The sequence below is a fragment of the Panthera pardus genome, unplaced genomic scaffold (genome assembly GCF_024362965.1).
Source record: "Panthera pardus isolate Hobbes unplaced genomic scaffold, ASM2436296v1 HiC_scaffold_25, whole genome shotgun sequence".
Classification (NCBI taxonomy): Eukaryota; Metazoa; Chordata; class Mammalia; order Carnivora; family Felidae; genus Panthera; species Panthera pardus.
This window is the reverse complement of record NW_026526821.1, coordinates 11,174,213-11,188,846: the sequence shown is the minus strand read 5'-3', so window position 1 is coordinate 11,188,846 and position 14,634 is coordinate 11,174,213. Positions and strand designations below refer to the sequence as shown.

The following is a 14,634-nucleotide window of genomic DNA, read 5'->3' as shown; positions in this document are numbered from 1 at the left end:
CTGACTCAGCACCTTTTCCTTCGGAACCTACGTTCTGGAGGCAGTGGACGAGAAGTTCGGAGGGCGAGGAGGGCTAAGGAGACAGGGAAAGCAGGAGTCTCCACGGTGATGGGGGCTGCGTTAGATTAGGCGGCCGGGGAAGGCCTCTCTCTGGAGGGGACTGTCAGTCCAGGCCCTGAAAGCTGGGTGACGTTCACCCCATCAAGAACAGAGAGCAGGGCCTGGCCTGGAGACAGCAGGTGGAAGGGTCCTGTGGTGAGTGGGGCCTGGCATTTCCAGGGAACCCGAAGGAGGGGAGGCCAGTGTGAGGAGGAGAGGGCAGGGCCGGATGGTGGGCACCCTGTAGGCAGTGGGGGGCCATGAACTTCCTTCCAGTGGAGGGAGGCTCCCTCCTAGTCTCCTTCCTCTTCCTGGCGAGAGAAGATCTCTGCTAGCCTACTGCGGGAGCGGGAGCGAGGGAGGCCCACAGAGGTGTGGCTCGTCTGATGTGGCTCTGGAGTCGCTTCCTTTGGTGGCCTTCGCCTTCTGTGCTCGCAACACGGGAACATGCCCGCGCACTCGAATACACGTGCGTATAAACACACAAGCTCACACGAGCACAGGCACACGAACACGCTTAAATACACGCACGCTATGAACATGCACACACGTGAGTGCGGGAACACCCGTGTGCTGGGTGAAGGGAAAGGTGAAGATACACCACAGGCTGCAGATGAGCAGGTTTGACGTGTCTGCGCCTGCATGGAATTTTTTTTTTTTTTAATTGGGAATTATTGCTAACATGGGTAAAAACTCAAGGCTTTTCATAAAATCTGCAGTTTTTTTTTCTTTTCGAAATGATACCTGACGTTTATTGAGCTCAGTATGTGCTAAGTAAGCACTCCCCTGCTTAGCAAGGTTGGTATTATTCGTATTCCATATAGTAATATCATCATTATTATCATTTACTAGATAAGGAAATTGAGGCTTGTAGAAAGTTGCATACAGCTTGTAAGGGGCAGAACTGGATTCTAATCCAGAGAGTCTGACCCAGGTTCTCTCTCTCTCTCTCTCTCTCTTTTTTTTCTTTCTTTCTTTCTTTTTTTTTTTTTTTTTTTTTTTTTTTTTTGAAACTGGGTATTTTGCATCAAAGGCCTGGAGCAGAGCAGCCTCTGTGGGCCTGGACCCTGCATTCCGGGTCACCCCAGTCTCCACGCAGCCCTCTTTACCTGCTTGTCACCTGTCTGCCCCTTAGCAAGCAGCCTCTGAGTTTGAGACTCTCTGATGTTCACTAACTATTAAAGTGAGTGTTTTGGCAATTTTTTTTTAATGTTTATTTATTTTTGAGAGAGAGAGCACCAGCTGGAGAGGGACAGAGAGAGAGAGACACACAGAATCTCAAGCAGGCTCCAGGCTCCGAGCTGTCAGCACAGAACCCGACGTGGGGCTCAAACTCACAAGCTGTGAGATCTTGACCTGAGCTGAAGTTGGATGCTTAACTGACTGAGCCACTCGGGTGCCCCCATTTGGGCAATTTCTAAAAAAACCTGTTTTTAGGGGCACCTGGGCGGTTCCAGTCAGTTAAGTGTCCAACTTTGGCTCAGGTTATGATCTCACAGCTCATGAGTTCCAGCCCCACATCAGGCTCTGTGCTGACAGCTCGGAGCCTGGAGCCTACTTGGGATTCTGTGCCTCCCTCTCTCTCTGCCCCTCCCGCCCTATGCTGTGTCTCTCTGTCTCTGTCTCTCTCTCTCTGTCAAAAATAAACATTAAAAAAAAATTTTTTTAGGGGCCCCTGGGTGGCTCAGTCAGTTGGGCGTCCGACTTTGGCTCAGGTCATGATCTCACGGTTTGTGGGTTTGAGCCCCGCGTTGAGCTCTATGCTGACAGCTCGGGGCCTGGAGCCTGCTTTGGATTCTGTGTCTCCCTCTCTCTCTGCCCCTCCCCCGCTCAAGCTCTGTCTCTCTCAAAAATAAACATTAAAAATATCTTTAATAAATGTTTTTTAAGGAGCAGAACTGGATTCTAATCTAAACCCTGTTTTTAATTAAGAAGGCTTTGCAGTCTGACGGATGTGCACCCGAGTCCCTTCTCCTCCACCCACTGGCTGTGTGACTTTGGTTAGGTGACCTAACCTCTCTGAACCTCGGTTTCCCTCCTCTGCAAAATAGAGGCTAAAACCAGGGTCCCTATGGGGAGAAGGTGAGAGGTCACAAGTAGAGGCCCCGCGAGGCCCCCCGTGGGGCCGTTACTGTTATCATCAGGGTGTCTGAAGGTGCCCCCGCTGAGCAGGCCCTGCCTGGCGTCCTCAGGAGCCCACAGGGCAGCGGTGATGGAGGGCCGGGTGTCTACGCAAACCGTGCTCCAGCCCGTGGCCAGTGTGGCATCCCCGTCTGTCTCTTCTCTCCACTAGGCCTTCGTCAAGATGGTTGGGCACCACGTCTCCTTCCTGGAGGCCCACGTGCTTCAGGCCGAGCGGGACCACGGGGCCTTCTCGCAGGCTCTGCGGAGGTGGCTGGGCTCCTCGGGGCTGCCCTCCTTCAGGAATGTGAGTATCTCCCCGCCTCCCGCCTCCTCCCAGACCCCAGAGAGGGGAGAGGGGCTCAGGAAGTGGGAGTTCAAAGGGCATGTCTCACTCGCACAGACAGGAAACGGTGTCTGGCTGGCAGGCCCAGGTGGCTGGAGTGTCTCCGTCCCTCCCTGGGGCGCCTCTTCTCGCTCTGAGCTTGGAGCTTCAGTGCTGTGACCGCTTGTGTATTCACCCACCATTTATTTATTGAGCGCCTGCTGTTTGCTGAGCACTGTGGTCCATCTGGGGTTACTGAAGTGAGCAGAGACAGCCCCTTCCCTCCTGTCCTGTCCTTGCACACATAAGGACGTGCTCAGGGTGACATTCAGAATTCAGGGTGGGTCCTTCTGGAGGCACGAGTCGGCCTCAAGTCGACCAGAGTGGCCGGGGGCGGTGGAGGTCTGGGGACGGAGGGACAGCCTGCATGTGGCCCTTTGTGACTTACAGAGGCCTCTCCTCTCCACATCTCTGCTTTCCCGGAATCCTCCCTACGACCCCAAAGGAGGGATCATTGTATCCCTTTTGCTGATGGAAAAACTGAGGCCAGACTGATCCTGCAGTGGAGACCTTCAATGTTTAAAACACAGCCGTCTTCTCAACTTATCTGCTGGTCACCCGGTCCAGGGGACACGGGACAACGTCCGGAGACATTTTGGTTGTGACTAGATGTGAAGGGTGCTGTTGGCATCTGGTGATTAGGCACCAGGGATGCCGCTGAACACCCTACAGTGTGCAGGACAGCCCCGCTTCCCCCCCCCCTCCCCACCACCACGGCAGGAGATTCTCTAGTTTGAGAAACCCCGCCTCTAGTTTGAGAACGCCCCGCGTTCGATAATTGTAGCGACGGTTTCTGCCGGGTCTGTTCGAAGTGCTTTGTGTGCTGGGTTATGTGGCATCTCATTCCCATGCCAGGCTTTGGAGGAGGGACCTTTATACCACCCCCATTCTACAGATGGGAAGGATGAGGCTCAGTGGGGTGAAGGGACTCGCCCAAGGCCACACGACCTGGTGTGACGAGGCTGGGGTGGACCCTGGTTGGCCCCTCTCTGAGGCCTCGCCCTTCACAGCTCAGCCAGCCACCCTGTCCTGCCCCCGCCAGGGGTTTCTCACTGTTCCTTGGGTCTGCCCGGGAAGCCCCCCTCCCTCCCACGCCTCTGTCTGCTGCCTGCCTGCGTATTTCCACTGTGTTTACTGCGTGCCAGGCGCTGCACTGGGCATTTCGTACACGCTGATTCACTTACCTTTCCCCAACGTCGTGTGCGCCCTGGGCATCAGCGTTATTCCGATTTGATAGGGAGGGGGATGGAGACTTGGTAGGTTTCAGGGGTTGCGGTCTTACCGCCCACGGACAGAATGGAGCAGGTGAACTCGTTCTATTTGGCCAGGCAGTGTTATTTGAACAGTGTGCCTTGGGGTGCCTGGCTGGGCTTCGCTGTCTAGTCCCTGCCAGGACCCCACTGCTCCGTCTTCTTTTACACCTGCCCGAGGCATGTGCTTCCACGTGAGTGCCTTGCCCAAGGCCAGTAACAGCTAGACAATGGCCTCACCTGTCTCATGGTCTAGGAACTCCTGTTGATCCTTCAGAGGCTAAGTTAATGCCACCTCTTCTCAGAAGCCCTCCAGGGTTGCCCCATCTCCAGAGAAATGCTATCTTTCTGCTTTCCAACAATGATGAAGTCAGGAGCTGTTTGTTTTTTGTTGTTGTTTTTTCTTCCTCTCCCTTGAGATATGATGACCGTTCCCGGGTAAACAGGAACCCCCAGTCGCCCCCAGGAACCTCCAGAGCACCCAGTGCTCTGCCCACTGAGGGCTTAGAAGCACATCGGGGGAGGAAGATCAGAGGACCGTGGCTGCCCCTGGCCCCCAGCAAGTATCCTAACAGTGGGACCTGTCGGGCCCTTGGTCTTTGCACTTTGCAGTCTTTCTCTGTGCTCTGCAGTTGTCCCCGTGTGGTCGGCACTAGCGTCCCCATTTAGAGGCAGAGACCAGGTCTCAGAGATGGTGAGTCGTGCGTCTGAGTTCAGTGCTGGGGTTGGAGCTCAGGCCTGCAGGCCCCTGAAACTGGGGTTCCCCTGCCCCCTCCCGCAGCAGGATCCCACCTGGGTGTGGCTGGGCATGCCGGAACCTGCACCCTCTCATCTCTACCAGACTCGGGGGGGCCCCAGGCCTGCCTGTGGTGACCTGTTCCAGGAAGTGCATCCCAGCCAGCCGTGGTGAGTCATTCAGCAAGCCAGCATATCAATCTTGGCCCCAGGAGGGCTTTGTCTGGGGCAGGTGGTGCAGGCGAGGGTGTGCACACGTGTGCGTATGTGCACCTGCACCCAGGGTGTGAGCTGGAGGAGTCCTTCTAGAACAATGGTCGTTGCACCTCACGCTGGAGCCCTGACTCGGCGGGCACCAGACATCCCGCCCTGTGACGTGGTCGGGTCATCGTCCCTATTTTGCAGATGAGGAAACTGAGGCACCAAAGAGTCGAATTGCTTGTTCACCCGGAAGGTGGTGAAGCTGGGATTCAGATCTGTGAGGCCTGGGCCCATTGGGTCGCCACTTGGCCCCGCGCCCTTTCTGTGCCCCGCTCTGCCGCTGGAACCTCCATCTGGGGGGTGGGGGTTCTCCTAGAGCGTCAGGATGGGTTCCCCCAAAGCCACTCAGCTGGGCTTAAGCCCGTTCCCCTCAGTGTCTGTCTCAGGTGCACACTTCCCTCAGTGAGCCTACAAGAGGCCTCCCTCCTCCCCAGCCCCCGCCAGCCCCCAATTCCACCTCCCGCCCTCACCCGCCCGCCTCACGACTCTGAGGGCCCCCGAGGGTCCCCGAGGGCCCCGTGGAGTGAAGAGTGGGGCAGAGGTATTTGGGTCTCACTTGGCCCCGTGGAAATGCTGACAAGGGGTCCTTTCCCTGTGGGGTGAGCCTCCTACCCCTCCCCTGAAAGCCCAGCACCCATCACTGCCCCCCAAGACCCTTCCGGAGTCAAGGAGGGATGGCGGCCCCCCCCGCGGGGCCCAGGAGGGAGGGCCCTCTGCTTTCAGCCTGGAGCTGGGCAGGGGCCTTTGGGGGTGTGTTTCCCACCCTTCCTGCCATTCCATTAGCTGGAGTGGGATTCCTGGGGAGGGCAGGGGGGCACGGAGAGAAAACCGGTCCTTGTTTTTATTAACTTGGCCAGCCCCACCCGCCCTCCGTCCTGCCCTCCTCCCTCTCTCTCCTTCCTCGGTTTGCATGTGTGGGGGGAGGCCCGACGAGGGTGCAGGGCAGCCGGGCTGGGGTCTCCCAGCGCGCCGGGAGCAGGGCCAGGAAACAGTCCCCCCACCCCTGTGCCCAGCACCAGGGGCCTAGGCCTGCCCCCTGCCCGTGTGACTTGTTGCTGGCCCGGCCGGGGCTGGCTGAGGGCGCCCGGGCGTGCCAGCCTGCGGGTACCACCTCCATCACGAGCCCCTGAACCCTGGGCCTTTTACCTCTGACCCAAGCTGCCGGGGGCGGGGCGGGGCAGGCAGTCCGTCCACAGACTGAGGGGAGGGCTGACTGGTGCCCCAGGCCTTCCGTGCCCCGGTACAAAAACGTACACGGTCCGTGCTCCGATTTTAATGCTAATGCACGTGTTTCTCTGGTCCACGGTCCTTCTCTTCATCCTGCGCTACGTGAACGTTTTCCATTAGACCTTTACGTGGATTCTTACAGCGTTCCAAGATTGTGCCTTGTGGATTTGAAGCGAGCATCGCGCCTCTCTTCCCCTGTAGCTAAGCCCCATCTCTGGCATCTTTTGGCCGCGGGTCCGTGGGCAAGTCGCTGTAAGCCCCGGGCCGCTCAGCTGCTGGTTCGCGGACACGGGCGTGATCACAAAAGCTCTGCTCGCTGGGAAGCTGGTTTGGGTTTGATGCGAAGGGACGAGGGCCTCCACCGAAGCAGTGAGAATGGAAAGGACGAGGAAGACTGTCCGAAGGAGGGTTCTGTGGGCATTGGCGGATCTGCAAAGCCAGCGCTGCCTATAAATAATGGAGCGATTCAGGACAGACCGCCTCCTCATCCAGGGGGGCGCAGGTATCGTGGGGATGGTGACACAGAGCCGGCCCTGCAGCGGCGTGCACCATTCTCCACCTCCCCACGCCGCGCAAGGCCAGAGTGCTGCTTTTAGCCCCATTGTACAGGCAAGCAAACTAAGGCACAGAGAGGGTAAGTAACTTACCCAAGGTTACACAGCTGGGCATCAGGATACGAGCCCACTTTCTTAACTCTGTCCCCTCTTGCCTTCAGAGAACACTGTGATCTCTTCCCCCAGCATGCTTGTGTCTAGGGGGAAGAGATCACAGTGACCAAATCCTAAGAAAATTCAGTATATAGTTGCCTCGAAAGGGGACCCCGGCTTGCTCTGAGGGAGTCAAGGATGGCCTCTGAGGAAGGGCCATGTAGGCTGGGGCCTGGATGGGGAGTAAGTCAGTCTGAAGACAGGAGAAAGGGTGCTCCTGGCAGAAGGCACCGTGGGCCCAAAGGCCTCGGAAGGGGCCACACGCAGTGCCGAGCAGCGGTCAGAAGTGCGGTGTGGGTCGGCTGAATGGACAAAGCGGGGAGCTGGGGGACATGAGGTCAGGGCCAGATTAGACAGGGTCTCAGGCCACACAGAGGAGTTTAACATTATTCTGAGGGCAATGGGGAGCCATGGAAGGCTTCACAGCAGGGGAGTGTCACGGTAAGCCTGCTTCACTCGGAGAACTGCCAGGGCTCCTCCTCTGCCCTGAGCGAGGGCTGGCATCCAGGGTCAGCACTGTCTTGTTGAGACCTGGATGTGAGAATTGAGTGGGGCGAAGGGTGCCCTCCAAGCTCTCAGCTTCAGTTGGTAGGGGGAGCGTCCTCAGCCTAGAAACGTCACGTGTGGTGCCCTGAACGCCCCGATCTTTGCCTCCCCCACAATCAGAAGAGAGAACAGAGGCTCCAGGTGGGGGACCCAGGCCTCCTGGATGAGTGTCTGGGTTCCAGAGACCCCGCCCGAGGACGTGGCTGTCAGCCCAGGTCGGCACCCAGGGCCCTTCACATCCGGAGATCTTTCTCGGCGTGTGTGGAAATGGAAGCGTGAGGTGGAACTGGAGCCAGGGGGGGCTCGGGCCTCCGAAGGGCAAGGGAGACCATGTCGGGTGTCGCTGTTGTCCCCTTGGCCCAGGCCCGGTCGCACGGGGCCCAGTGGCCACCCCTGGTGTTCTGCTGACCGCACCGGGCCTCGCTCTTCTGCGCCTGTGCCCGGAGGCACAGAACCACCTCACTCATTTGTTTGTTTGGTTTTCTGCCGAGCCAAAACATCTTGCTCACGAGGCGTCATTCTGATTAAGTTTCCGATGGATAAGAGTGCGATGCTTTCCAAGGAAATCTCTTGGGCTAATGGCAGAACCGCTTGGGGCCTGACGCCCACACAGAGCCGGGCTGCCCGGTTAGATTGCGGCCTGGCCCGGCCTAGCCTGCCCGGCCCACCTCTTCACCCGACAGATGCCCGCCGGGCAAGCCAGTAGTGTAAAGGAGCGTGTCTGCCGGGTGTGGGCCAGTAAGGAAGGGTGGGAAGGGAGGCACATGGCAGAGCCCGGGCCTCCTCTAAAGCAGGAGAGAACGTCCGCAGCTCCCTGCACGGGAACGAAGTGGTGGCCGACCGTGGCCAGATGTTCCTATTTCAGAGAAAGGTGGCCGTCGAGAGTCTTACATGAACCTTCTGACGTCAAAAAGTCAGTAAGTCATTCTTGTAAGTGTTGAGCGCTGGGGGGAAACGTGCCGCAGCTGTGAGTTGTGCCCTGCATGCTCCCAGCTCTGGGTTTTAGGCTGATGGCCTGTACCCCACAGACGTCACCTCTCCAGGGGCTTCTGGCAGCAGGGAAGAGCGAGGAGGCATCCTCTTTGCCTCTTTGCACCAGCCCCTGCAGGGACCCTTCAGCCTTTTCGTAGTGGCGTGTCCGCTCTCGCTCCAACGATCACGGTTCTATTGAGCACGTATACGAAGGGCTTTCTGTGCCTTGTCACCGCTTCCCCATAACAAGCCTGGAGGTGGCTGTTGTTATTCCGGTTCGTGGGGAAGGGACCGGAGGTTCAGAGGGGTCTATTTACTTGCCCAGGGTCACGGAGTGTAAGTGGTAAAGCAAGGATCTAATCCAGCTTTGACCTTGTTCAGCGCGTCTCTCCCCTTGCTCTGTGCTCCTGCTAAGGGCGCAGACCTCAGCCTCAATGGTCATGGTTGCACACTGAAGGTCCTTAGGTCAAATGTGCCCTACCCACGGAGGGTCTTCGCCCCACTTGGGGTGTGCGTGTCTGTGTGCGTGTGTGTTCAGTTGGAATTAGTTGCCAGCCTTTTTATTTTTTTAAGTGTATTTATTTTTTTGAGAGCGATAGAGAGCGAGTGGGGGAGGTACAGAGAGGGAGACAGAATCTGAAGCAGGATCTGCACTGGCAGCACGGAGCCCGGAGTAAGGCTCGAACTCATGAACCTCGAAATCATGAGCTGAGCTGAAACCAAGAGTCAGACGCTTAACCGACGGAGCCCCCCAGGCGCCCTGCAGTTGCCAGCATTTAAAAAACTAATTTCACATAAGGATCTGTACTTTTTTTCTCTTGAGAAAGCAGAGGTCTGGGCTCCTGGGAAGCGTTCCTGCCACACCACCGTCGTCGGCCCGGAGTTGCCCACACTCAGCACCTGCCTCTGGGCGTTTGGTCTTCCAACCCAGGTGGAGCACATAGTAGGTGTTCAGTAAATATGAATCAGTGGGTGCTCGTAAGGCTTCCGTGGCCCCTGACGGCCTCCCCAGATTTCTCTGGAGGCCGTCTCCAGGCAGCGGAGAGCCCCGGGAAGAGTGTCCTGGCCTGCCCCTCTCCCCTGCAGCTCCCCTGCAGCTTGGGGCCGCCTCTGGGACTTTCAAGAAGGTAATGGAGATTGTGGGCGGAGCAGCCCTGCCCAGGCTGGCCTGTAGGAGTCAGCAGTGCCAGGCTCGGTGTCTCCTCCCCTCCCCGCTCACCCTATGCACCACCCCCCAGCTCCCTCCCCACCCAGGCCTGTAGAGGGAGGGAGGCTCTGCCTGGCTGGGGCACCTCCCCCTCCCTCTGCCCAATCCCCCTGGAGGGGTGACTCCCGGAAGGAGGCAAGGCTTGGCTGGGGCTTTATCTGGCGGTGGAGGCCGAGCCAGGCACCAACACAAAGGAGGCAGAGGAGATTCCAAGGCTCCTTCTCCGGGGCCCCGAACTGGCTTCTTCTTCTCCTTCTGCCCTTCATCCCTTTCGGTAGAAACACAACATGAGCAGTTGGCAAATATTAACGCAACAGTGGAGGGCTGAGTGGCGCTTGGTCCCCAGCCCCCCTGCTCACCCCCCCCCACCACACCAAACTGGCCCTGTGAGTTACACACTGGCCTGTGTGCTGGGGAGGGACAGAGGGCACTGAGCAGGCTGGTTTTCGAACCCGTTTTTTTTTTTGTTTTTTTTTTAAGCATTGCATTCTTGTTGAGATTTTGAAGTTGACCAAGAAAGTTCCTTTCAACAAGAATGGGCTTCTGTTTCGGGGGGACTGTTTGCTGAAGCCTATGTGGGAGCATTCCAACTTCTCCGTGGTCGGTGGGACACAGTCCCCCCTCCCCAGCAACACAGCCACCAACTTTGGCATCCACTCCCCGCATCCCTGTGACCGCAGCATCCCTGTGACCGCAGCGTCCCCATTGTCCCCATCGGCTGGTGGATGCTGTGCCCTTTGCATATGCTGGTCCCCTGCCTAGAATACCCTTCCTGTACCCTGCCTGATAATGTTTATTCATTGCTCAAGGCCATGTTGAATGTTACCACCTCTGGGAAGCTGCCTGAATGCCCCCAGGCAACGTTCCTCTGAACTTCCCTTGTCTGTTCTCCTGTTGGCACAGCACCTTGGGGTGCTGTGTTTTTTCATGTTGTTTCCCCGAGACTGAGAGTTTCTCTTCCCCAAGACTGAGAGTTTCTCAAGGCTGGGGACTGTCTTGTCTTTGACTTAGTAGCAGCCCGAGCCCTCTGGGCTCTTCATTGGACCAGCAAAAGCTAGCACTTTACCTGCCCTGGCTGGGCTCACCTGTTCATACGTACTGTTACCGTTTCCCCTTGACAGATGAGGAAACTGAGGCTTAAGAAAGCTAGAACGTCTCGACTTAGCCAGGGGTTGGTTCATTTGAATTCGACCCCATGTTCTTCGTGCTCCAAGGGTCAAAATCCAAACACTGGAATCAGGTTGCCCCAAGTGAGGCTCTGGGGCCGGGCAGAGACGGCCAACTGAGGAGGCAGGCACCCTCAACTCCAGCCAGGAACAGAGGCTCAGAGTGGCCTGACCTTGGTCTTTTTTTAAAAAGAGAGGTTGGGAGTAAAGACTTATGTGAAATCAATTGATTTTGGAAATAAATCTGAGACTCCAAAGAAATCTCGGGGGACCTATTGGCCCACAGGCCTCCACAAGCCTGGCCAGGGGTGGGGTCCGAGCCTGTTTACTGAAGGAGTCGGACTGTCCCCCTCCAGGTAACCCTTCACAGATTCTGCCTTCCCAGTTCCCATCCCCCCGCCCCCCCAGAGTGTAGACCAAACTCCCGTGGTTCTTGGAGGGGGTAGTTGAGAGCATGGGTTCAGATCAGGGTTTCACAACCTTAGCACTACTGACACGTGGGGCCAGATCGTTCTTTGCAGCCGGACGGTCCTGTGCATCATACGATGGTATCTGGTCCCTGGTCTCTGCCCACCAGATGCCTCCAGTCAGGACCATCATTAAAGTCCAGAAATTACAAAAGTCCCTGGATGCAAAATTGCCCTGGGTTAGGAACCACTGGCCCAGATGAACGACCGTCCTCAGAACCGATGATCGTGTGTGGGACACATCATTGCCTTTGCCTTTGCGTGTCTCCTATAAATACGGACAATTCCCAAACGTTTAAAAACACATGAAAACATGGGTTCTAGAGCCCAAGAGCCCCGGGTTTGTGCCTTGATGGAGTCGCTTACTAGCCCCGTGGCCTTGGAACGGGGTCTCAACTTTCCCGTCTGTGAAGTGGGGTAGCGGTGCTCGAACCCCGTGGAATCAGCGTGCGGGATTCCCTCCGCCCTTGGCAAACTCGTGTCAGGCACCGACTGTGATGTGAGCACTGACTTCTATCACTGGAGGAGGAGCCGGGTTTCCTGAGGACTTTCTGCACAGCGGGACCCGTCCTGGGTGCCCTGGACTGAACTCGGTACTCGTTTCCTCAGTTCCTGCTTGCCGTGGGCAGGCGGGCTGCCATCACTGGCCCGTGTTGGAGAAGGGCCGCTGGGGCGGGGAGAGGTGAGGTCGCTTGCCCGTGGTCAGGGAAGAGAGCAGCCCGGGGGGCCGCAGCTGTCTGGAGCGCGTTCGGGGCGGCCTGCTGCCCCCGGAGATCGGGATTCGTGGGCGGCACTCGGCAGCTGCTCTGAGCGTGCGCTGTGGGGATCCGTTTTGTAGAAACTTCCCTTGGAGCGGCCGAGGGTCCCGCCCGCACCCCCACGAGCTTGTGCGGAGCCGCTGCCCGTCCCACCAGCGGGAGTTGAATGGGGCAGCTCGCTCTGCCCCGGGGCCCCTGTCCCACCTGGGCCAGCCTCCCCCTGCTCGTGCCAGGACCACCCCCGGCCTGGCCGAGGTGGCGGCTCGGAGCGGGACTCCCGGGCACAGGTCTTGCCCGAGGACACGTCCCAGGTGAGGCTGGGCCATCGGGGGACACAGGCACCGGGGGCATCTGGGGTCCCCCCTCTGAGTCCCCACCCCTTTCAACACACTGGGGGCCGTACTGGCTGCCACGTGGAGATGTCAGCCCGTCAGGCTCTGTGTCCATCTGGACCCCCCTCTCCGAATTGTTCATCTCTCTGCTTGCCTCTCTCCATGCGTCTCTGTGCCTCTGTCTCCTGCGTCTCTCCTTGGCTCGCACACAAGGCACAACGCCTCACCATGCCCCCTGCCCCCATTCCCTGTCACCTCTTCCCCCACCCAGGGGTCTCCCCAGGACCCCACCCTCCTCAGATGGAGAGAGGTGCGGAGCGGAGGGACCACGAGGTCTGAATCTGCTTCTGCGTCCGCTGGCTGGGCTGCACCGCGGACGTCCGCTGCCGTTCTTGGGGACATAGGCACACCCAGGGGGAGTCCTGCAGTGGTGCGGGGGGAGCCGTCGGTAATAACAGCTGTGAACTGAGCCCCACAGTCTCCCCAGAAAGTAGAGCTCCCAGGCAGGTGCTCTTAGCAGGTGGATCTGAGGAGGGCTGCGTGCCTCCGGCTCCGGCACGTGACCGGAAAGGAAAGAGAGGTCAGGGGAGTGGCGTGGCCGTGGCCGAGGCCCGGCTGGCAGAGGGCGGGCAGGTTCTGAGGGACGTGACGCGTGCAGGGCAGCCCTTCGTTAGCACAGGCACCTGTGTGACGCCCGCAGCCGGGGTTGGGGCTTCTGGAGGAAGCGTGACCCCTTTGATGCCTAAGGAGCCCGGGAGGCTCTTGAACTTGGCTCTGTTCACGGCCCGCTTTCTTCGAGGGAGAATAAAGCACGTCCCATTAAGCAGTAAATTCATCCAGGTGCCTGTTCTGGCTGATGCCATTGCACCTAGTGATGCGGCCAGACCTAAAGTCAAGGCCAAAGTTCCCGTTACTTGGAGAGTCCTAATAATTAACCTGGAGCCTCAGGCAGAGGGGGTAATTCCGGCGTTCGAACGCGATGAGGAGCCGGAGCAGGGAGGGAGCTCGTTCCAGGCCGGACATCGTTGAGCACCGGAGGGGAGGTGCCCACCGGGACCTGGGTTGGGGATCTTGGCGCTGTGGCCCTGGCACCAGCTCTTCTCGTCCTGTGTCTGGAAGCTTCTTAGCTGGTGTGGACCAGGCTCCAGAGGCCTCGGGCGATACCCCAAGGAGTGTGTGTGGGGCAGAGTGGGGGGAAAGGAGCGGCTCGGATGGCATCAGTCACTGGTTCGAGAGAAGTGGGAGACCACGCCGGGGGCTGCTGCTGGGGCTGGCTGCCAGAGCATTTGTGCCTGGTGTGGCCTCCTGCAACTTGTCACTGGCCAGCGGGCGTCCACTGAGTATTCTCTGAGCCAGCTGCCTCAGTCGATATAGGAGCCATGCCTTATAGTGGCTGGAGGATGTCCCGGCACTTACAATTTTTGAGGCTCCTTGTTATTAAGAATCAAGCAGTGCCCAGAATTGGCTCCCACAACTGTGATTTAGTTTAAACGTTCGTGTTTTGAAACTGAAATGCATTTAATGCTAAAAGTGCAAAGTTACGAAATTGTACGCTTGGGCTCTTTGTAAGCTACTGACGGTGTTTAAAAAGAATATGAATTCAGGGGGCCGTAATAATAATGAAATTAGCCGGCATTCAGTGAGCACTTGGTATTTTCTAAGCACTTTGCAGTTCTATGGGCGTAACACCCCCTGAAGTAAGAAACTGTCGTTAGTCCTGTTCACCAGGTGAGAAAACTGAGGCACAGAGAGGTTAAGTAACTTGGCTAAGATCACACAGCTAGGGAGGGGGGACCACTGCCGTCTGAGAGATGTAGGAATGGGCAGCTTCCTGTGCTAGATGGAGGGACCTGCTTTCAGTGCTGGCAGCCCCACGTGGGGCTTCGGAGGGCATGTCACAGTGCAGATCCAAAGCCCTTTGTGACCCCCCCCCCACCTCCACTCACACCCTCACTCCCCAGGCAGCATGAGCCACTTTGGAGGAAATGGGCCCCTTAGATGGTAGGAAGCCCCTTAGGCTTGGCCGATAGGTCCCCCGGAGGCCCCAGAAAGTGAACTCGGCCTCCACCCAAACTGTTTGTTTTCTCGAAAGCATGTTGGGGGGTGGCCAGCATGGTCAGCCTGCGAGGTATTCTCCCGGGCTTCTTTCCCTCATACCTTGGGCTCTTCCTCCTGAAGACAGCCCCGCCCATCCCCCCTCTGTGCTGAGGTCCACCCTGGCCTCTTCCTCCCCCACATTCCCTGTAAGTCCTCCTTGGCTGCACCAGGACCCCAGTCCCTGGGCCGGGCTTAACTCCTTTGATGCCAAATCTCCATGGGCCTCCCCTCTGTTCTTTTGGTCATCCATACATTCACGTATTTGTTCGTTCATCCAGCAAATACTTACCCACCGATACTTACC

General features: G+C 57.9%; 1 protein-coding gene across 4 annotated transcripts in view; it reads left to right on the top strand.

Moving 5' to 3' along the window:
• Nucleotides 1-14,634, top strand: part of BCAS4 (breast carcinoma amplified sequence 4) — a 60,584-nt gene that overhangs the window by 31,257 nt on the left and 14,693 nt on the right. The window contains exons 4-5 of one of the 4 annotated variants that reach the window (XM_019458151.2): nt 2,393-2,527; nt 4,640-4,761. The exons of 1 other annotated variant lie outside the window; for it this stretch is intronic. In XM_019458151.2, coding sequence (XP_019313696.1) covers nt 2,393-2,527; nt 4,640-4,761 — 257 coding nt within the window. Of the gene's footprint in view, nt 1-2,392; nt 2,528-4,636; nt 4,762-14,634 lie in introns of all 4 variants that reach the window. 2 more of the 4 variants (XM_019458150.2, XM_019458149.2) reach the window with 2 other exon arrangements.